Consider the following 22,802-nt stretch of genomic DNA (forward strand, 5'->3'; position numbering starts at 1 on the left):
TCCGTTGCTCTTGGAGACCCTTTGGGCACTGGAAGGGGCTCTGAGGTCTCTTCAGAGCCTTCTCTTCCCCAGGATGAACACCCCCAGCTTTCAGCCTGTCTCCAGAGCAGGGGGGCTCCAGCACCCTGAGCATCTTTGTGGCTTCCTCTGAACTCTTTTCAGCAGGTCCAATCATCCAAACAGAATATTTGGGTCCTGGTCCCCGTGCTGAGTGGGGAAGGACTGAAGGTATCAAACTCTTCCCTTGACATATTGAAGATTTTTTTCCCTTGAAAATTTGGCAACACTTGCACTTGTCAGTGCCTGTCAGGAAGATCTTTTGCATTTCCCATCCCCTGGAGTGGAGGCTGCCTATCAAGTGTCTCTTCACCGCAGTTTAATGTTTCTGGTAAAGCTACTAATTTGATTTTTAGATTTTGTCTGAACAGAATTAGCACATATCACACACACTGGAGCTGCCAGTTAAGGGAAAAGCCAAGGAATGGTCAGGGGAATGAAAGAAGTTATCCCTCCTGGGGCTACATCAGCAGACAAAGCCCAGATGGTAAAAGTCCATGTGATCCTTCCTTGCACATCACAGAGATGACAGTGACAGAAGGTGATGATGAGCAGGATCTTGGGATGGGTTCTGCCCCAGTTAGGAGTGAATGTTTGCAGGGTGACGGTGTCACTGCCTGGGCTGGGCTGTCCCTGCCCTGGGTGGCAGCTGGAGAGGAGCATCAGCTGCTGTGGAAATGGAGCAGACGAGGTGGTGGCTGCACTTCTGGGTGGGGCTGGGACTGACCCTCCGGGTGCCATGCCTGGGGGAGAGGGGAGGTGAGCAGGGGCAGGGGCAGATAGCTGGTGTCCCCTTCTGCCATGCTGGTGCTGGAGGAGGCTGGTGGGAATTTATATCTTTCAGGGAACACTGGCACCAAAAAGGGATCAGTTTTCTGCTGGTATTTACTGATGACATTCCCATTTCTCCTTCTTCCTTTTATCTAATAAATGCTATCTCTCCCACAGGCAGATGTCTCAGTCAAAACATTAAGATACAGAATTAAGTCAAGGACTAAAAGAAAAAAACCAGCCCAGAGAGGCACATCTGTGGCACTGCTAACCCTTGCAATGTTCCAGCTTCAAGGGAAGACCATCAGGATGATTTGCCAGGGAGACTCACAGCTCAGTGTGACTCCCAGAACCTGCTGATGATGCAAGGGGGGGATCCTTGGAAAAGGAAAAGCCACGTCCTTGCTCTGGACAGGGTCACTGACCATGTCTGCAGAGGAGCACAGCAGGAGTTAGCAGGATGCTGAGCACGAGTCTCCTCTCCCAACACAGCTGCTTCCTCAATGTTCACTCCAACACCTGCAGACTTGCAAGGGAACACGTGGTGTCTGTCACAGCCTGGGAATGTCACAGCGAGGTCACTGGAGAGCAGCTCTGGGGCTTTGCAAGTGCTGTGGGAAGACCCACTGTAGGAGAGCTCAGACCCCACTAACTTCCCACTAGAGAGAAGTTCCCGTGAGTTCAGGTGTCCTCGCTCTGTCCTAGGTGTGAAAAAGCCCAGAGTGTTTTCCCTGGGATTGAAGAGCTGAGTAGACAGTGAGAACAAAGCCATATGCTGCATGCCAGCATTTCTGTCTTATGTTTCTAAATACCCCACCAGGATCACAGGATTTTTCTCACTTGTGAATTTTATGGGAGGAAAATAAAAGCCTAATAGAAGGCAGAATGAACTCCATGTTTTCTGCTTCAGCATCACCTGCTGGTTCCAATGGGAATTTACAAACTCGTGGAAGAGCTCAGGAGGTGTTGGGCAGGAGGTGCCAACCAGCCCATTTGGCAGGCTTTGGGATTTGAAGTGGGATGCATGGGTGTTTCTCTGGAATGGTTCACAGCCTCAAAGCTTCAGTGAAGAAAACAAGGGCAGAGAGGGCAGTAAGAAAGCAGCTTGTTAAATCATTAAATTTTACTGTCATGTTCTGAGCTTCACAATGAGGAGACAATAAAAGGCATCCTTGGGCAAAATTTACCAAGCACCCTTGGTGACTGTGGCCCTGAACTGCTTTAATATCTACTTCAAAGTTAGTAGAAGCAACTCTAAGCATATTGCAAAATCTAATTCACCTTGTCTGAAAGATCAAAGCCTGCAGGAAAGCACAAATTAAACCTCCAAAAATATAATTTCCCTTCAGAATTATAAAAAATGCCATTTCCCTTCTTCTTCCTTTTCTTCGGTCCTCATGCTGATGTTCTTGAGATGATGCCCCAGCTTGGAGTTTGTTAGTTAGATAAGTAAGTAAGAAGTAAGTAGGTAGAATAGTACAGTATCTCTTTAAATAGTATATTAATGTATTTTAGTATAGTTTTAATAAAGCTATCCTTCAGCCTTCTGATCTGGAGCCAGACATCATCATTTCTTCCCGTTGGGGTCGCCTGATTTCCAGTAGGGCAGCACTCCGCAAGGCTGAGGCATTTCCACCTCTCCCGGCTGCCCCTGCTCCACCCCCAGGCTCCTGCTGTCTCTCCCCCTCCATCCATCTCCCAAACGAGTTTGCAGAGTCTGCAGCGCTCTCTGGGTGCCTGCAGGAGAAGCAGGGTGTGAAAAGTCCATCCTTGTTTCTGTGATGAGTGCAGCTGGCAGATCCTGCCTCCGGCACCGAGCTCACGCTGCTCCGGAGCCCGGCGCTGCCTCAGCCAAGGTGATGGAGGGTGAGAGCCTGGAAAAGGCACCAGACATGAAGCAAAATGGTCTTGAGGGCAATTTGAGGGAAGTAATGAGAGGTTCAGAAACTGGGACAGAGCTGGGGTCAGGCTCAGAGGAGCATGTCCCCTTGTCTGAAGGAGAGGATGCCAAAGCGCAGCTGTGCCCTGCTTTGTGCTCCTGCTCGGAAAACAGTTAAACAACAGTCCCAGATGTGTTCCCTTGGTATTCCCGAGAAAACAAAACTTGTTGTAGGGTATCTGTTTCCTAAAGACCTTAGTCACAATTCTTCACATCCAGATGAGGAAACTGTAATAGGATATATGTTGCTCAGGGTCTTTTCACACAGTTTTTCACATTCAAAAGCCTGGCTCAATCACAAACACTCAGTCTCAGCATCAGTGGCTTTCCTGAACTGGGTCTAAAAAGCTCTACCAGTTCCCAAGCTGCCCCTGCTGCATTTGTGTCACAGGCTTTGCTGAGGCTGGAAGAGCCCATGGAGAGGAGGAGCCTCGGGTGACACAATTTCATTCCATGGTGAATGCAGGTGATGCGGGTTGGGTGGGTGAGGGACAAAAGGGCTGTGTGGGGAAGGGGAAGAGGGGTTGATTGTGTAGAGGGTCAGGGATATGTGGAAATGGATCCACTTGTGGGATGAAGCAGCTTCCTAGGTAAGGCTGTGGTTTTAGGCAAGGACAGAAAGACTTCTGATGACAGTTAAATGTCACTTTTCTAGGGGAATAATACACTTTCCTCAGCTGGGAGTGAGCTCTGAGCAGCCCAGGGTGCTGGATAGGCCCTCTCATGGCCACCAGTGCTTGTGGTCCTGTTGGCAGGCATGGCTGGGTGCAGCCACTGACATCTGTGACATACATTTAGAAGTGTTCTTTTATCCTGTCAAACATTCAGGCCCAGTTTTTTGGCTTCTGTTACTAAGCACAGATTTGCTGGAACCAGCTTGTCCCAGCAAGTCTGTTGACTCTCGATCCCACCTAAAATTATGGGGAGCTGGAGTGCATGTATGGTGCTGCTGCCATGGCTCTCTGTGTGACATCTCCAGAGCATGACAGCCACATAAATAGCATATGTGAGGAGACAGCACATATCTGCTGCTTGGTGCATATTATTTACATACATCTCCTCTACCTCACTGGTGGTTCTCCCCATTTGCAGATTCGGTAAAGGCTGCAGCCTTTTCAAGGCAGATATTCAAGCCTTCGATGGGAATACATTTCCCTCTACAGTTGCTTGAAATTTTCAGTAAACATCTATTGTTTCCTCTTGCTGGAAAATGGAATGAGGGAAGGCTTCTGGGGCTGAGTTCAGGTGGATTAAAGCTGTGAAAACATCTTGCTTTGGGGTGGTTTATCAGGCATCAGCTGCTATTGATCCTCACAACAGTGAGAACTTGAGTGACATCTCTTTGGGGAGAGCAACTTCAGGGGGAAGCAAACAGCAAATGGTTTCTGGGTATCTTGGTGTCAGACTTTTTTTGTAGTGATTTTGTTGCTCTCCAAGCTGTTGGCTGTATAAAAGGACTGCAGCACAAAGGTGATAAGCAGATCTTTACTTTGAAAGGCTCCTGTGAAATTCACCATCTGAGCACAGAGATGTTTTCCTCTCTAAGGGATAAGAGGTTAAAATGCTGGGATGGTGTTCAGAAGATCTAAATTAATCATCTACTGCTGTTTCTTACTCACTACTTGTATAAATCCTGCAACCATCACTGCCTTTCTTGAAATCAAGAGACCCTTACTCTGTCAGCCTCTGGGACACCCAAACAGTGAGTGTTGGGTGATGGGTGCCCATTCCCAGAATAGTGAAAAAAAATCAGTGTACTAGGGAAGGAATAATTGGGCCGAGGAGAGCTTCTGTCTTGTAGGAGTAGAGGGAATTGCTTGTTTCCAGGTTCATGAGTTTGAGATGCAAAGAGAAGGAAGACAGTAAAACACAATTTAATGTTGCAGTGAAGATTTATGGCCTCATCTGCAGTCACCTGAAATGATCAGTCCCTTGAAAATTGCAAATAGTGATGGCAGACAATAAAGTATCAGTGAAGTTGGTACCACTGTCTGTTCCCTCTCCTGCTGGAGCTTGGGGGATTTTGTTTTAAATGAATTTTTGGTGAAAGCAAGGTCTGCTCTAATTATTTGTAAGTAATGAGGATCAGGCCTAGCAGCACACAGAGTGCTCTTAAAATGCAGGTGGCTGCTGGCACTAATCCTGGCTATTCTCCTTACCATGGACCCTGTAGATGGGTAGAAGAGAAATGGAGAGATTTCCTCAGTATTTGTGCTTGAAATGAGCATGAATTACACTTGTTCTGCTGTCCTGCTGTTTTAGAAAGAGGAACCCATTGACTCCAGCTTTGTTAGCCTGGTGGCCCTGGGAAGCAGCTGATCCTTCAGGAAATTGTTTTATTGTATAATATGCCTGTTCCTATAAATCAGTTCCTTGCTGCCTGAGGAATTGGCAGGGAGGTCCCCGGCCAGCATTAAGGTGGGTAGTCAGGGTACAGAAGTGTCAACACTGGGCAGGTGAAGTTGCCCCTCAGGAATGTGGGGATGAATGAACTCAGCTGCCTTTCTCTGCTGGGCTGGACCTAAAATTTGTGTGTGAATGTCTCAGCTTGTATTTGTGACTAGGTCTGAGAGTGTATGGGATCTACTGGGATCAGCCACCTCTGATAGGGGCTGGACCATCACCCTGCCATTTGCATCCTGAGATCTCTTCCCAGATCTTCTCTTCCTGAGAAGTTCAATGATCATGGAAGGGAGATGGGGACTTTGAACGAGGCAGGACATGGCCTGTGACATCTCACTGACCCCATTCCCCCTTGCTGGGACTGGGATTTAGGTAACACATGCTGCAGTCGGTGGGATTCCTTTTCCCACAGTGGGTTTGTCCCCAGGCCCATCACTGCTCCCTGGGAGCAGTGTTTCTGGTTTTCTTTCCAGTCTGATGCTCAGCAGTGCAGAAGAGAGTCTGCAGAGGTTTCTGTCATCTCTAAAATGAGTCTGACTTGAGGAAGTACAAAAGCTACAATGAATATGTATTACTGGAAATATTGAAGAAGCCAATGTCCTCTTCTTTTTAATAGATGTTATTTCTCATTCTTTGAATGAGTCTGCTGGCCATGGAGGGCAGATAATCCAGTTGTGGAATCTTTCTTGTCTTGTGTTGTTTCATGATTTATAGTACCATGCAAGGAACAGAATTTATCACCACTGTCTCAGTGAAGTACCACTGAATCCCCTTGTAGAGGCTGCTCTGGAAAAGTGGGGTTTAGGGTTCAAGAAAAGATGTTTTCATGTTTTTATTTATTGTTTTTTCTTGTTTCCCTGATGCTCTGTTGACCATAAATCTGTAAAGATCATCCAGTTCTAACTCCCCTGCCTTAGGAAGGGATATATCATTGCTAAATTTTTGGCATCATTAATGTCCTAATATCACCCATTACCAGTGGTTGTGGTCCAAATTTAGCTAATTAGCCTTTGGCAAGCCATTAATCAGGTGCTCATCATCCCAGGAATGACAGTTGCATTCTTGAGCCTTTGCTTTCCAGCACACTCCACATCCCCCCAGCCTTTCTCCTGCTCTTCTCCAGCCCAGGTGCTCATTCCCTGCATGAAAAAATGATTTTACATCTTGAAAAATTAATTCTCTGCTCATGATGGCCTTGATTAAACAGATTGACAAACTCTGCTAAAGGTGACAAAACAGCTTTGACATGCAGACGTCTTCACCCCCTGAAAGGAAAGGCAAAAAAAAAATCCCTGTGGGCTGTTGCTATTATGAGATGCAGGTGGCTGAGGGCTGTTTTCTGCAGAATCAGCAAAGGTTCTCCACATTTAGGAGCAATGTCTGTAAAGTTAAACTGGTTGAAATGGCAGAAGATGCAATTACTGGCACGTGAACTGGATTTTCTTGAAATAATTAAGGATTTTTCATCCACAACTGATGTAGACTGTGCTGATGCTCCAGGAGTTTAGAGGCAGAATTGGTAAAGGTGTGTGTGGCTGCCCCTGGAAGCGTTCAATGCCAGGCTGGATGGGGCTTGGAGCAATCTGCTCTAGTGGAAGGTGTTTTTCCTTGCATGTTGATGCCCTGGACTCTCTGTTGTAGATTCAGCACCTCATAATGGTGTGTGACATTTGCTGTCTCCCCAAAAGCTCCCTGGGCATCACCTGGAAGAAGGGTGGCTTTTTGTCTTGTTCTTTTCTTGGCTTTTGTTACCTTGCTGTCTGCTAGGAAACCTTCACACTGAAGAGTTGATCTGTTTTTCAAATAAATAGGCTGGGATAAATCGTTTTTGGGTAACGTTGACAAAATTTAGGTTGTCTTCCCTCCCTTGGTGCATAGACCCCAATGGACAGGAGACTTCTGATGAAGAAAAATTCTGGTAATCATGCTCTCAAGATGATTGTCCTCCTCTCACCCTGGGGACCCTGAGAAGACCATGTGTTAAGATCCCATGAGATATTCTGGAAGGACAGATCTCACCAATATTGAATTATAATTGGAGTGAAATGATGTGAAGCAGCAGGATTGGGACTGAAGGTCCAGCATGACCATCCTGGGCTTTCTTCCCCATGCAAAGCAAAGAGGGCAGGGATGAACACTGAGGAATAGCTAGAGGGATGGATGAGGGGAAGTTTTGGAAGGATATTTGTCCCAGACACATATCTTGGCTGTCAGTAGTTCAAAGAGCATTCCTGATCCCTTTTCCAGCAGCCTTTCTGAAACACATCTCTGAGACCAGAAAGAAAAGCACAAGATAAATAGGTGAACCTGCTGTATTTGCTGCTCTGCATGAACATAAAGGAGTGTGGGAAGGGCTGAGAGCACTTGTTGGGGTGAGAGCCAGCAGAGAGGAGCAGAGCTGAATTTGCAAACACTCTTCCCGTCAGCTCCTGGGCTGTCCAGCTGGGAGCTCTTGCACTGATTTACTGCTGTCCTTGCTTCAGCCTTTGGAAATCAATCCACTGACAATTAAGGTAATGTCTGGTCTAATATTTATTTCACACTCTCATTTAATGGACTGACAAAACCCCACTTTTTGAAGCAGTGAGACTGTTCTGTTCTGCAGGAGGCCTGGAACTCTGGGTCATGCTTTTTTCCCTTGTCCTTGTTAAAGCTGAGATCTCTTGTTGAAGCTTTCAAGAAAATTGCCATGCAGCACCACACCTTAGCATTGTGTTCCTGGTGAAGAAGGTGCAGCTTTTGTGCTAAATATCCCCAAATATGCATTAAAGGAGAGCTGGAGCACAAAGGGGTAGCCTTGACTGCCTCCTGGGGCCCAGGAGCTCTGTGTTGGGCTGGTTGTGGGTTGGGAAGAGAAAAAACATTTGATGCACAAGAGCTTATGTTCTTTTTCTCCACCACTTGGGCAAGTGTGCCCTGAATTTGCTCTGATCTGTGTGTATCTCTGCTTGTGCCCGCAGCACTGAGAAACTTCTCCAAAATGCAGGGAAATGGCTTTGGGGAAACACTGCAGATGGCCAGAGGCACGAAAGCAGGGGGTTCTGATACTCAGCAGTCAAACCACGTTGGGAGTGGGTCCCAAAGTCCTCTGTGCACCCTGTTTGGGGGCTGGCCTACCTGGGGAACTCTGCAGCTCCTGGAAAACTAGTTTATCAGGGTCAATGTCCCACAGCCAGTCTGGGAACTGCAGGTACCTGTGGGCTCTGTGTGGATCACCCCACCTTGAGGTAAGGAATTTACCACTGCAGCCTCTGAAATATCTAACTCAGATGAGAAGTGCAAGATCGTTTGGGTTACCAAAATGACCTTAGTTAATGCTGCCAGAAGAATACTAAATAATAACAATTTTTCCCCCGTAGTTCTCATTCCTCCTTGTATTTTTTTTTGCCAGTTTCTAGGTCAGATTCCCCATTCCGGTGCTCCTGCGCTAGAACAGCGCTCAGGTTGCACAATTGCAGAGGAGGGAGGAATCTGCTTCCCGAATCGCGATCTCCCCAGTTGCCTTGCCCGATTCTTCCCTTCTTCCCAGCATCTCCCGCTGGGAGTCCGCCCCAGGTAGGCTGCGGGTCGGGGGCTGCGGCACGGTGGCTTTGGGGAGGTCGGGGGATGCTGGCCCCCCTCGCCGCGCCGGGGGTGGGACGGGGAGGCCACGGCAGCTCCCCCGGGGCGGGGGGAGGACGCTGCCCGTGTCTCGCAGGTGTGGGCTCGCCTTCCCTTTGCCGCGTTTGGTTATTTATCATTCCCCCCCCCCCCCCACCCTCTTTTCCTCCTTCCCCCTCCCGCTTTTCTCTTACGCAGTGGGAGCAGCCCGGCAGCCTGGCTCTGCCCAGCCGCCCTCCGTCCTCCCTCCCTCCCTCTCCCTCATCCCTCCCTTTTCCTTAAAAACGTGGGCTCCGGGGTGCAGCCCCCTGCGCTGGCAGCAGCCCTGCCTGCGAGAGCAGCCCTTTCCCCTCCTCCACCTGCGGAGCCCCCGGCTTTGTGCCGTGTCCCCCCCATCCCCCGGCCCGGGGGTGCTGGATGCGGCCGCGGGGAGCGGAGCCAGGTCCGGAGCTGCGCTAGAGGGGACCTGCCGCAGGTAAGCAGCCGGCTGGGCTTTATTGCCAACTTCGGGCTTTTCCTGCTGTTTTTGCGTGGTCTGGACCGCTGGGGTCGTGCCGGAGCCCCGGTGGCTCTCGGGTGGCAGTGGAAGGTCTGGGGGCACAAAACCGCCTGTGGGGGACTCACCGACCCGCAGGGATGGGAGAGGCAGGTGGGGACACCCAGCCCCTGGGAGAAGGGATGATGTGTGCAGCCCGCACGTCCCCTGCGCCGGCGGTGTGGAGATATGCGTGATCCCTGTGTGCTCGGGATGCGCCAGGCTCTCAGGGTTGCATCCCATTAAAATGCTCCTGGGGAGGGGGGCTGTGTTCCGTGGCAGTAAATCATCCTTTCTCCCTGGTAATAAATCACCCTTCCCCAGCGTTTCTCGTGCACTTGCCTTGCTACAGTCCCTTGCCACCCGTTTGATCAGCAGATTTTGAAGCTGTCTCTTGCTGCCCCAGGTCCTTGGCGCAGGCTGCTGCTTCAGGATGGACCCGCTCTTCCCTGCCCATATTTTTGAAGACCCCGACCTGAGGAAGCTGCTGAACGACTCCTCCATGCTCAACCTGAGCTTTCTGCCCAGCAACTGGTTCAACAACAGCACAGGGGACGGTTTCCTGCCGCTCAGCATCAAGATCACCATCGTGGTCGTCTACTCCATCGTGTGCATTGTGGGGCTGGTGGGCAACTGCTCCGTCATGTATGTGATCGTCAGGTAGGACACCGGGGAGGCACCGGGAAGGCTGGGAGCTGGGCAGACCTTCCCTCCCTCAATCCCTGCTGCGGGTAAAGCAGCCAGGCGCTTCCCTGGGGTTAGAGACGTGCTATAGAGGTAATGATGTGGCATTTGTTTTATTGTTGTGGTTTTATTTGGTTTTTTTTTTCCTTTCCTAGGCTGTGATGAAGGTTTCTGCCAGTTTTCAGCTGCCCTCTGGTGCCTCCTAAAGTTTAACCCAGAGAATGGAATGGAGTGAGCAGATCTGCTCAAAAAAATTTTGTTTTCTTTTTTTTTTTTTTTTTTTTTTTTTTTTTTTTTTTTTTTTCTTTTTAGGGATCTGTATGTCCATGGGGAGGGCAATGTGCTGGGAGCATTCCACTGCCAGGGTGTGCTGGCTCCTTAATGGGACCTCTCCTTCCTGTGCTGTGTCCGGCACCCCAGCTGTGTTTGCAGGTGCTGCTCCATCTGGGAGCTGGCTCTTTCCAAAGCTGAACCTTGTTGCAAAGGAAAGAGCCTGCTGGGAAGCTTCCTTTTACTCTTACAGGAGAAAAAAAAAATCGAAAATGTAAGTCTTCCAACCCTTTGGAGCCTGCAGACTTAAGTAAGATGTGAGAGGATGCTGCAGAGTTGAGGGCAACTTCTCTGGCTCCTTGTGCTGAAGTCAGGAGGGTGGGGGGGACCTGTGCCGAGGGAGCATGCACCACTCCATCCTCCCTGCCCATGGCTGGCATTTTGAGTGTCCCTGTCTGCTTCTGCCGTGGTCCAAACCCTTCTGGTTCTGGGAATCAGAAACCTTGTTCACCCTGTAAGTACAGAATAAGTTTGTGTAGCTCTTAGGGCTGTGATTATGTTAAACCCAGCGTCCCCCTTCTGATCTCTGCACCCTGCATGTTAAGGAGGGAGCTTCCATTTTATCCACATCTCGGAGCAGATTCCTGGTGCAGGTGGACTCTGCCAGCACAGAAAAGACAGGCTGAATCCTCCAACAGAAGAGGAAAGTATTTAGCAGGTATTCAGACACTGATGAGATTGTCTTGTTCCTGCCAGGAGCCCAACTGCTTCCAGAGCATCTTTCCCCTGAATAACTACAGCTTGGCTGGGGAGATGCTCTAAAATTAGGTCTTTGGTACCAGAGGTTGCTGAAGAGTAGTTGAATCTCTGCTCCAAGGGCAAAGTGACGTGTCTGTTCATCAGGCTGCCTGTGTGTGCTCTTTTAGCTGAGGAGTTTATGGCACTGAGAGGGGATCCCATTAGCCAGGGGAGTCTGCAGATGCAGAGAGGAGGTTTGCAGCACACTGGTGCCATGTCTGGACAGCTTGTGTTCCTGCTCAGTGTAGTAGCAATTGCTGGAGTAGTTTGTGGGTGTGTGTAAGTGTGTGAGTAGTGAGGCTCTGGAGCTGGAAGCCCTTGTCTGATGATGGTGATGTGGCTGCATGGGAATGCCAGCCTGTGTGCAGCAGAGGAAGGGAGTCCTTACCCTGTGCATGAGCCTTGATGTGTGTAAGGAGAAGCCTTGGCAGAAATCTTCTCCCTGTCTGCAAAGGCCTGTGGGATGTGCACAGCAGGACCCTGCTGGCCCTGCCCAGGACTGGGACTATCACCAGTAATATGAGTGCCCCAAACTGGGGTCCCGGGCAGGGTGGACCTGTGCCATGGCTAACCATGAAAAATATTGGCTTCTGCTCCACTCCTTTTTGACTGTGTTACCTTCTAGTTGGATAAATGGCACTCAGGGATTTAGCACTAGAATTTCCTATGGAATGCAACTCTTTTTGTGTGTGTCTTCTCATTTTACAGTTTTTAAGCAACTGAAAACTGAAGACAGATGCCACCCCAATCTCCCTCAGGTTTTTCCATTTCTCTATTTCCCTTTACTCAGAAACGAAAAGTGTGTGCCAGGGAGGTTATAACTGAGCTAGAGCACGTGTAGGGGCTGCTGTTCCCCATGTTCCCTGGGAGCTCTGAGCTGAGAGCAACACTGAGTTAGAGCCAAGGCAATGACCTTTGAGTCGATGAGCAACAACTTCTGGTGATCTCTGCCCAGGATTCTTCTCTCCTTGCCCTGTCTGTTCAGGTCAGGAGGATGAATTGGACTCAATATCAAACTCTTGACCCTGTCCACGTGCACAGATTGATGAAGAGCTGCCAAATTGTGGCTGTACAAGAAGGATGCTGATGAGCTTCTCAAACACATGCTTTTCTCCTCACATGAGAGCTTTGATGCTTCATGCCTTGAATAGCACCTGGTTTTCAGTAGGTTGGAAGTTGGTTGCTGGTAAAACAACACAGGTTTTAGGGGCTCATAATGATAAATTAATGGAAAAAGGATCGGCAAACCCTCTGTGCTGCACCCTTATCACTGTAGGTAATGTGCACCCCAACAAGCTTTTTTTCTTTCTGTGCTTTGGCAATGATAACCAGGCTTCAACATATTACACAGCCATAGGAAAATTGTGTACTACCTTCCAGAAAAAGACTGGTAGTGTTATAGACAGTAATCGTTTCCCATTTTTAAGGGAGTTGGGAAAGAAAAAAACTCTAATACCAGCACTCAAGAAAATTGGAGGCATCAGAAAAGCTCTTTTTTATTTTGTTCCTCCTGAATGAGTTTTCTGCAAGGGAAAAGTTTTAAATCTCCCGGTATTTCATGCAAAACTACAAATCCGAAGCCTCCTCTAGGTTTTCCCCTCTGATGCAGAACCCAGCCTACATCTCTATTGTATTTGGAATGATTTAACATTTGGAATGGTTAATTTATAGAGACAGTCATCATGTGACTGTCAATCCCTTCCAGTGCTGAGCAGCACTAATTGGGTAAGATGGAGAAGGGCTCTTGTCAGGAACACGATTTCCTGGACAGTAAAGGGCCTATTGTGGGAACCTGCCTCGTCTGTGGCTTTGTTCTGCTGGCTCATCCTGGAGCTCCTTGCCAGCAGAGACGATGCCTCCCCTCCCTCCTCCTTCTGCTGTTTGCTCTCTTCTGCATATATTTCCTGTTCTGCTTCTTAATGAATGTGAAACCAGGAGCTGAACAGAGGGTTTGGGGAAAACCAGGCTGCTGAGATCCCTCCTAGCTATTAACTGAAGTCTGCAAGGCTGCTTGCCAAAGATCTTTGTATTTAGGAAGGAAAGCAAAGGGGAAGGAGGGTATATTTTTGTATTTTTGGCCCTGGGGTTGGGGCTGACCCAGGTGTTCTTCTAGGTGCGTGACAGAGGCCCCAAATCTCTGCCAACCATTGGTGACCCAGGGAAGGGACAAGGTGCTGCTCATTTTCCCTAGCTCCACCATGCTGCTGTGATGCTCAGCAGTGGGGATCTGGAGGACTCCTTTCCTCCAGTTCGAACCCCCCTGGGAATGCTGCCTCATTTCTGGAGCACTCCTCATTGCTATGGCAGCTCTCTGTTGGGAGCCTGGCAAAATGCTGCGGATGCTCAGCTCTCTCTATGGCAGAACACCTTTCAGAGCACTTTAAGCAATGTTTTGGGCAGTTTAAGGCTGTCAGGCCCCTACATTTTCATCTGCTGCCTCCAGGTGAAGCTTTAGGAGGAAAAATGTGATGGGGAGGTGCCTGAACCATGAGCCTGCCTGGGTATGCCGTGCCAGCTGTTGTTCTGCTTGAAAACTGCCTCAGTCCCTGAGAACAGGGGTGAGGGCAGCTGGCTGTGATGAGACAGGGGAAATTAAGTTAATTATGATATTTCAGAGATGCCGATTTCGTAATAGAAAGCTTTCTCAGGCAAAAATCTGGACCAGCTGTGTGTCTCAGAGCTGAAATGAAGTGAGTGCTTCATGCAGGGGGACCCAGCAGACAGGAGTGGGGCCATCTGAGACCTTTGTTGTTTCCAGATCTGCCTCTTCGTTTTTCCTTGAAAAACAAAATAAATACACATAAATTATTGCTGTTTATGGAGAAATGAAACCCAAACCAAGGACTCTTTGCTCTGGAGAGTGAGTGGAGCTGGGTGAGGATGGTGAGGTGAGCAGCAGGGGATCCTGCTGTGATAATGGCTGCAAAGGACAGGTCTGCAGCTCCCTGATTTCTGGGTCCCCATGAGCCCAGGTGAGCTGGGCTTAGCCACATGACCCACAATAGCCACATCTGGCCCCTGCTAACACACGTCCTGTAGCTCCAGTGTGTGTTGAAGGGCTCTTTGTTTCACCTGGCTGTGGTGAGATGGGTGAAAAGGAGTTGTCCATGGGCAGCAGTAGCTCTGTGATGTTTAACATGGGACTTGGTTCCTGATGTTTTTCAGTGACTGGGCAATTCCCAGAAGCATTCTGGGTGTCAGCAGAGGCAGATCTGGCCCATGAGCGGGGATAAGAACATCCTGCTGCAGGATGGATGCTGATGAATGCCCTCCTTAGACCAGAGCACCATTCCTGGTGGCCAAGCACCTGCTCAGGGATGTGGGAGCATCCCTGAGAGCCCCTGGGTGAGCTGCTGAAGCCTTTGCAGCAGTAGCCACAGAGCCTCCTCCCTTGGTATGGCAGCACCATCCACAGTGGTCTCCAGAGAGCATTGGCAGGGCAGGGCTGCTTTTTCCTAGCTGTCCCCCAGACACAGAGGTGAGACTCAAGGACAAGAAGATCATCTGTCCCAAAATGTGTGCTCGTCCTAGCTGGCTGCAGATTCCCTTACTAGCCCCTGCTAGTCAGTCCCTGTCTTGCTGGGTAATTTATAGGCTTTTATGTGCTGTGCTGGTGGCTGCTTTTGCTGTAGTGTCTGGCTTCAGAGTCCAGACTAATTTAAATTTGTCCTTCTCAGATTCTGTGCGTTTTTTTTCAGGGCCTGTTGAACCATTAAGTATAAATCATCTTGCACTGGTCAGAAGTTTCAGGCTGAGGGGGCTCTGGGATGGTGATCAGAGCAGCAGGGATGCAGAGAGCACGGTGTGGGTGGACAGCTGAGGGGACACAAATCGTGCCAGAACGTGCCAGATCGAATATCAGCTTCACACAACCTGAGGGCTGGGAGCAGGGATGGGAGAGAACTGGGGCTGATTTCCACCATCACGGGGTGAGAGCAGCTCAGTAAAAATCCTCTTTGAGCCTTTTCTGCTCTGTTTTGCTTCCTGGTGCATGTCCAGGCATGGGGGCAAAGGCTGGCACTGCTGCCAGGGTGTGAGGTGGGGATGGAGGCAGCTGCTCAAGGTGAACAACACTGTCTGCATCCTAATTAGCTGAAGCTACACATATCAAAATCAGGAGGCTCCAAGAGGCAGAGAGCTCCTGGAAACAGTGCTCAGGGTTTTGCAGGGCTGCAGGCTTTGCTGTGGTCCCTCTGTCCCTGCTGTCTGCAGCTCCATTTTGGGTTGTGGGTTTGCTGCAGCCAGCTGGTCCTTAGCCCCAGCCCTCGCCCTGCAGCCTGGCTGTGGCTGGGTGGAAAAAGGAAAGATGCAAAAAAAACCAGCTCTGCAGCTCACCCTGAGGCTCAGCCAGGGGCAGAATCTGTTCTTGTGAGGAGCAGGTCCTTAAAGCCCCGAGGGTGTGTCTACCTACCTACCTACCTACCTACCTACCTACCTACCTACCTACCTACCTACCCTTAGTGACCTGCCCTTAATCTCCTCTCCCAGACCGTGTATTCCCCTTAGCAGAGGGTCCACGTACCCGAAAGGAGAAGGAAGAGAAGTGCTAAGCTGATATCCAGGTGTTCTTCCTCTCGGGCTTCGGCATCCCAGAGAACAGGAGAGCAGAGCAAAGCGATTTCTGTTGTGACAAAGGGGGAGCTGGATGGAGAGCTGAGCACCGCCCTGTGGGAGATGCTCGGTTAGGAAATTACCTCTGTGGCAGTGTGCAAGAAAGTGGCCCAGCAGGGAGCTAATGTCCTCCATGGAATCCACAGGTTTATCTGCAGCAGATTTGTGCTGTGGGGGAGGAGACTGAGGTGCCTCCTAAAGACTGAGAGTTTAATTTTTATTTTTTTTTTGGTGCAGATTAAGAGAAAGAACACTCTCAGTTCTGGAGGAACAGAAAGAGAGGTTAATCCACAGAGAAGTGATTGATTGATTTTTGTGTGTATTGAACATTCTGGAAATGTTTGGGAACAGTGGTTGGTTGGGACAATGGCTGTTGGCTCTCAGCATGTAGAGAAAGTGGTGTAGAAGTAATTAATTAGGTGCAAATTAATTTCACCCCCTTTCAAGAATGCAAAATCAGCTTTAAATTCTGTTGGAAGATGGGTTGAAGGAAGTGGTGGGACAGCCACCTCAGTGTGTCCTGTGTTGGAGCGGGGGAAGGTGGCTCTGCCATCACCTCCAGGAGGTGGTGAGGAAGGAGGCAGAGGACAGGGATCTGTGCACTGAGGGTTTTGCAGGGCCAGGCAGAGCAATTGTACTTGGACTCTGAATTCATGCTGAGAAGTGTCTGGGAAGAGTGGGGGCAGTGGGGCTGGAGGGATGTGGGAAGGAGCTCAAGATTTGCTCTGCACACCCTGAGTTCAGGGCTGGCTGAGATGCCCCAAACTTCTCACTGCTGGGGACACAGGAGTGTGCAGGGAGGCACCTTTGTCCTCCATGGATGCTGGATGGGGCTTGGAGGTGGGTGAATTGTTGCTTGTTTCTCCCATTGGTCAATGACAAAAAATAAAACAGGAGCAACCTTTAATTTTTACTGTTTTGCAGTACAGTTGCTCACCATTGCTCAAAATTGTTATTCCCTTGAGTTAATGTCAGTAAAAAGGGTTAGAGGCATGTTGATGAATTGCCTCTGGCTCCAGCCCTCCTGAAAGGTTGGACTGCAACAAACTTGACCTTTGGGAAGCTTGAGCCAGCCCAGCCAGGTCTGTGGTGTTCAGGGGAAACTGCAGCTCCCAGTAGACCTTTGCCAGCACAATCTTGGGTGACTGAATAATTTCCCAAAGCCTGAGCTGACAATGCTTATTTTTGTGAGAGCTGATGAAGCAGTTATTTCACTTCTTCATTTAAATCCCCCTCTGCTGACCTGGAGGGGGAAGTGGATCCACTCACAGACCCATCTCATCCCCCTGTGCTTTGCCAGGCCAAGTGCAAGAATTCAAGAGAGGAACACTTGGCCACCCTGAGATGCTCCTCTGGAGTTCAGGGCGCTGGAGGCTGCTGTAATTCTCCTTAGGAAATCCCAAACCTTAAAGCCCTGGCAGCTGCCTGGTTATGTTGGATTTGCAAAGCGCTTTTGCTCATTCATCCCATCACAAAATGAAAGGCACCAGTATTTTCTTTCTACTGCTTTTGGTTTTATAAGTTTGTCTGGGCTGTCTTTCTAAGAACTTGTGATTGATTTCTGGGCCAGGAAAAGCCTCACTCATGCTTGTGTGGGGACCTCAAAGTATTTCCAACAATGTTTCCATCAGTGCTCACCTCCAAGAGCTTCCCTTGGCTTTTAGGGTCAAAAATAAGATAATTTGGTTTTGTTTCTGAAGCTGCTTTCAGACTTCTGATACAAGCCCAGCTTAGAGCTCCAAGGCAGGTAAAAAATATAGACTTTATAGTCTGGATCATGACTCCCCTGTCTGCTTCTCTTGCAAACCTGGCCAGGTCACCATGTGTCCCAGCAGAGGTCAGAATATGCCAGTGATAATGTCCTGCCTAGCATTCAAACCATTTATCAAGAGCTGAAGAAGCTCAGGGGAGGGCACAGCCCTGAGAAGAGAAGTTGTGGGCTTGCTGCTCTGTATCAAATTGGCAAAAAGAGCTCTTTAAGTCAAATCAGACCCTGTAGTATTTTAACATGTATCAGGCTGAAAATAGTGCAGCAGTTTACGGGTAGAAGTGTTACCCTCAAATGAACTTGCACTCTGTTAATAACATCATTGTCTGCCATTTTTGGCCATGTTTCTGCTAAGGCCATTAGTAGAGTAAATGATAGATGAGCTGTAGTTTTAAAATTATACCTATTTGAGCTCTTATTCTGCCCATGAGAGGAATATCCTGGAGCTGAAATGTTAGATTCAGTCACAGAGTCACCACTGAGCTTCCATTTCTGCAAATGCCTCATGTCCCCCCGGATAGGTGATCACAGCTGGCTCTGCATCATTTCCCAAGTGTGAAAAGGAGATAATTGCCATTAGAGCAAGGTGACTCTTTCTTTGGGGCAGTCAGTTCGTGTGGTAAAATTAATATTGAAATGACAAAAAAAGGGGTTTGACTTGTGACTTTACTCCTTTCTCTAGAAAGATCCATTGTGATATTTTGATTTCTGATTCAAACCTAGTTCCTCACCAGTTTTTGGCTGGCCAGGGCTGGCCATTTTGCCTATTCTGATTTGACACCTCACATTAGCCATGCTCTCTGGCTATGAGCCCATATCAAATAGCTGATCAACTTACCCCTGTGCCTTTCAAATCAGCTTACTGGCTAAAGCTCTCACCAATACTTCTAACAATGAAGGCATAGGTAGTGAAATCCTAAGATGGCCTTATTGAAGTAATTTTTCAAGAAATACCATCTGAGGTGACAGCCTCAGGCTTCCATGGTGCTCACTGGCATTCTGAGGGAATGATTCTCCTGCCCATGGAACTGACTGTGGAGGGACCATTTGTGGTGTTGTAGGAGATGGGCTGAATTGTGTGTTGATAAACCTGTGGGAGGTTGAAAGGTTCTCCTTTTGAAAGCAGCAGAATCTACTTTGGTAAAGTTCAGTGTCTAACCCATTGTGGTCAGGTGGGAGCTCTAACCATTGGTCATTCCTGCATTTCAGATTCACCAAGATGAAGACAGCCACCAACATTTACATCTTCAACCTCGCTCTGGCTGACACCCTGTGCCTGATGACCTTGCCCTTCCAGGGGACAGACACATTCCTGGGCTTCTGGCCCTTTGGCAATGTCCTGTGCAAGATTGCCATCTCCATTGACTACTACAACATGTTCACCAGCACCTTCACGCTGACGATGATGAGCGTGGACCGCTACATCGCCATCTGCCACCCCATCAAAGCCCTGGACATCCGCACGCCCCACAAGGCCAAGGTGGTCAATGTTTGCATCTGGGCACTGGCTTCTGTCTTCGGCATCCCAGCCATGGTGATGGGATCTGCGGAGAATGAGAACAACGGTCAGTAAAACTGCACCCAGCGGGAGGGACAGGGGAGCCCAGGGAGAGGGGTGCCAGTTTCATAGTGGGGTGAGGTCTCTTCTCTGCTGTAAAGTCATTTTAACTCTGCCCCTGCCTCTCTGTATCACTGCTGCTGCTTTTCTAGTGTTAAACATGGAATTGTTATGTGAGGAATTGAACATTAAGCATAGAATTGTTATGTTAGGTTGGGAAAGCCCTCTAAGATCATCAAGTCCAACCACTAACCTAACTAACCAAACTAATCTGAATGTGCAGATGTGTTGCCCTGATTTTTAAAAGTGTTTTCTTTTATAGTTCTTTTGAAAGTTTAAAGTTCTTATAAAACTTCTTCAGCCTTCTGATCTGTTTACATATTTCTACTAGAGTTCTCACGCACTGTTCATGTAAATAATTGTTTTGCCTTCTTCTTTGTGGGAGGAGAGAATTGATAGACTGTTGGTTTGACCAGTGTATTTGGAGAGGTGGTAATTCCATCCTCCAATCCACGGTCACCTCTGGAATTCTATAAATACCAGATGTTTGAATAAAACTTACTCTTTTTCTCCTTTAAACTTACCAAACTTCTGTGTACTCATTTCATGTCCAATAGCAACACAGATGCTTTTCTGCTTGATCTGCGTTTGCTGATCTCCCTTCCCATTTTATTTTTTTACTCTTGCAGAGATTGATTGTCTAATTAAGCTCCCTTCTCCCGTGGACTACTGGGATCCAGTGTTTGGCATCTGCGTCTTTCTCTTCTCCTTTATGATCCCTGTGTTGATCATCACCATTTGCTACAGCCTCATGATCAGGCGGCTCAAGAACGTCCGTGTCCTCTCGGGCTCCAAGGAGAAGGACCGGAACCTGAGGCGCATCACCCGCATGGTCCTGGTGGTGGTGGCAGTCTTCATCGTTTGCTGGACTCCCATCCAGATTTTCGTGCTGGTGCAGTGCTTGGGTGCCAAGGCAGAGAGCGAGCTGGAGCTGGCCATCTCCTGCTTCTGCACCGCGCTGGGATACGCCAACAGCAGCCTGAACCCCGTGCTCTATGCCTTCCTGGATGAGAACTTCAAGGCGTGCTTCAAGAAGTTCTGCTTCCCCACTGCCTTCAGGACCGAGCTCCAGATGTCCAACAGGATGTGCAGCATCGCCAAGGATGTGGCCTACGCCTGCAAGAACTCGGAGGGGACTAACAATCCGGCCTGACTAGGCATGGAAATCCCCATGGTGGCTGTCGCCCAGCAGAGTCCGACCACCCCCACGTCAGAACTGACTCAGATAACGGCCCTTTAGCAGGACCCCAAAACTGAGAGGTGAGAAAACAAGGAAGCAATTTTGGGGGTTGGGAAAACCGGATACTGCAAGAGCATGCAGAGAAAGTGAGTCCATTTGATGCATTTTTAATTCCAGTGCATCCTGCACTAAGGAACGTGTTTGAAATCAGCCTGCTGATTCCTGCAAAACCCTGGGGGTTTGCAACATTATTGAGAGTCTGGGAATTAAGGGTTTAAAATAGGCATCGCTCTTGAGGCTTACACTTCTGCTGCTGGGAGACAGACAGAATGTGAACTCTTGCATTTCTTTTTTCCTCCCTGGGTGGAGATGTTAACATCTTGCCTGGCTCACCAGGCGCTTGTGTGCGGGTTTTCCTCCTGTGCCATCGCTCTGAAATCAGACATTGCTGCAGCCAAAGTGGGCAGGAGCCATCAGACAAAACCCAAGATCATCTCCAGGATGAGTCATCGTGCAGGGAAGGATGCAGGGAGGGAGAGGAGGGAGCTGACGGGAAGAGAAATTCAAACTGCCTTGGAAGGACAGTGCCAGCTCCTGCAGATGGGATCTGCAGTGAAATCCCCCCTCTCAGAGGGGAGCAGGGTGGGGAGAAGGGACTGTCGGAACTGATGGTGTAGCTCCGAAGAGGAGGAAGAAAAAAGACTGAGGAAATGAACACAATTTCTCATTTACATGCTGCTACTACTTTTTTTTTTTTTTTTTTTTTTTTTTTTTTAACTCTGTATTTCCAGTGTAATAATGGACAGAATGTGTCTGTGTATACATGTCTCTAGTGGAATAGGTGCAGATACATGGTAGGATTTTACCTTACCAAGCATGCCTTGGGCATCTTCCTTGGTGAGACAAGGGAGGAATGAAGTGGCCTATAGACACATATATTTATGTATAGGAAAAGCCATTTTGGAGAAGTCAGAATGGCAGCTCTTCCAGAAGACATGGACATTCCTGGTGGGAGGAGGCAGCCTAAAACAGTCCCACCCACTCCACATGGGATAAGTGGTGCATAAACCATACAGAGCCTGAGGTTCTGTGGTTTGTTTTATGTTTTTAACTGAAAAGAGACCCACAATGCTGAAAGCATGTGGGAAATGCTGCCCGGCTACTACCCCTCCTGCCAACCATGGATTGATTTTCCTCTCCCAAAGTAGGCCAGAGCTTTGCGGAAAATGAAATGTCCTGTCATTTCACTTGATAACAAAAGCTTCCCCAAAGAGTTTCACCACTTGAGTGCCCTCTGTGCTGGGGAGAGCAGCAGGCTGGGGTTGTCCCTGTAGCACAAAAGCCCCAGGAAATCTGGGCAGTGGTGGCCAGTGGTGCTGATGGGGGAGCAAAGCACCAGCCTCCACCTGGACATGGGAGGTCAATTCCAACATGAGAACCAGCAGTGTCATCTGGACTGTACAGATTTCAATGTGAATATATTTCTTGTGCTCTGATCGATGAGATTCTGTATTTTTAATGTATTGATCTGCCAATATTTTAATGCTGTCACGTTCTTTCTATATGCTGTACAAAGGAATTGAATGTTATATTTCTATGTAGAGTGTTTCCCTCATGGTTGGGCTTAAAATATAGATGCAATTCCAGCGTTCCATGTGTAGGACCCAGATCCCTTGTGAACTGCTCAGGCTGGGAGGATTTTGATGCTGATTAACATTTGATTGGGAATCTGGATGTATACCAGAGCAAACTTTGCAATCAGCACTTCCCCAAACCAGTCTGGAGGGAGGAAGAAATCTGGGCACTTTAAGCACTTTGTGGTGGATGTTAATCCCAGAGCCCTCACCAGGAAATCCCATATAAACCCAGGCATGTGAAGAACAGCTCCTTGAGAACTGTGCTGCTGGCAAGCTGCATCCATGCCTTTGGAAAACTGGGTTAGGTGGGATGTTTGTGGGTGGTAACAGCATCGGGCAGTGAGAGACCCTGGGTCTGCTCAGCCCTCAGCTGTGGGATGGTCTCATGGGGTCTGGGAATGGCTGGGGCTGAAGCTGGGAACTGACTGCCAGGCTGTTCTTACCTTTAAGAAGCAGGAGAACATTCATTAGTGGCTGGCCAAGGAACAGCCGCACTCCCTTTGTTGTTCTTGGCTGGGTTTTTAAATAGATTTATGTCCTCTGAAAAAAAAATATTCCAATGTTTGGCATTTTTTAAATATGGATTTTGTTATAATGACTATGCTGCAACGATCTTACATAATCACATACTCAATAAATGTGTGTTTACCAAGCTTTGGGTATTTCCACAGCCCTTGCAGTGAATGTGTTTAGGCATTCTGTTCAAAGCTCAGTGAAGTTTGTTATAAGAAGAGCAGCAAACACCTGAAAGCAAAACCTTATTGTACTGTGCCTCTGGAGTTACAGGCTCATGGTCAGCTGGATGGTTTTAGTGCTGGCTCTGTAATTCCCTTTGGAAGTAGTTGTGTTGGTGTGATTTTTACAACTGCCGCAGTGTAAATGACATTTAGGTGGCTACTTGTGTGCTTTAATAAAGGAAAATTAAACCCCA

At 48.5% G+C, this 22,802-nt stretch overlaps 1 protein-coding gene across 2 annotated transcripts; it reads left to right on the forward strand.

Moving 5' to 3' along the window:
• The first annotated feature begins 8,566 nt into the window (after positions 1 to 8,566).
• Positions 8,567 to 22,802, forward strand: OPRL1 (opioid related nociceptin receptor 1). Of its 2 annotated transcripts, XM_068207865.1 has the most exons (5): positions 8,567 to 8,725; positions 8,969 to 9,245; positions 9,712 to 9,965; positions 18,646 to 19,001; positions 19,684 to 22,802. In XM_068207865.1, the coding sequence occupies exons 3-5, from the start codon at positions 9,739 to 9,741 to the stop codon at positions 20,205 to 20,207; spliced, it is 1,107 nt and encodes a 368-aa protein (XP_068063966.1). In that variant the 5' UTR covers positions 8,567 to 8,725; positions 8,969 to 9,245; positions 9,712 to 9,738; the 3' UTR covers positions 20,208 to 22,802. The 2 variants fall into 2 exon arrangements, with proteins under 2 accessions (XP_068063966.1, XP_068063967.1); XM_068207866.1 differs by lacking the exons at positions 8,567 to 8,725; positions 8,969 to 9,245; positions 9,712 to 9,965 and adding an exon at positions 11,995 to 12,243.

The sequence above is a fragment of the Anomalospiza imberbis genome, chromosome 17, assembly GCF_031753505.1.
Source record: "Anomalospiza imberbis isolate Cuckoo-Finch-1a 21T00152 chromosome 17, ASM3175350v1, whole genome shotgun sequence".
Taxonomy (NCBI): domain Eukaryota; kingdom Metazoa; phylum Chordata; class Aves; order Passeriformes; family Viduidae; genus Anomalospiza; species Anomalospiza imberbis.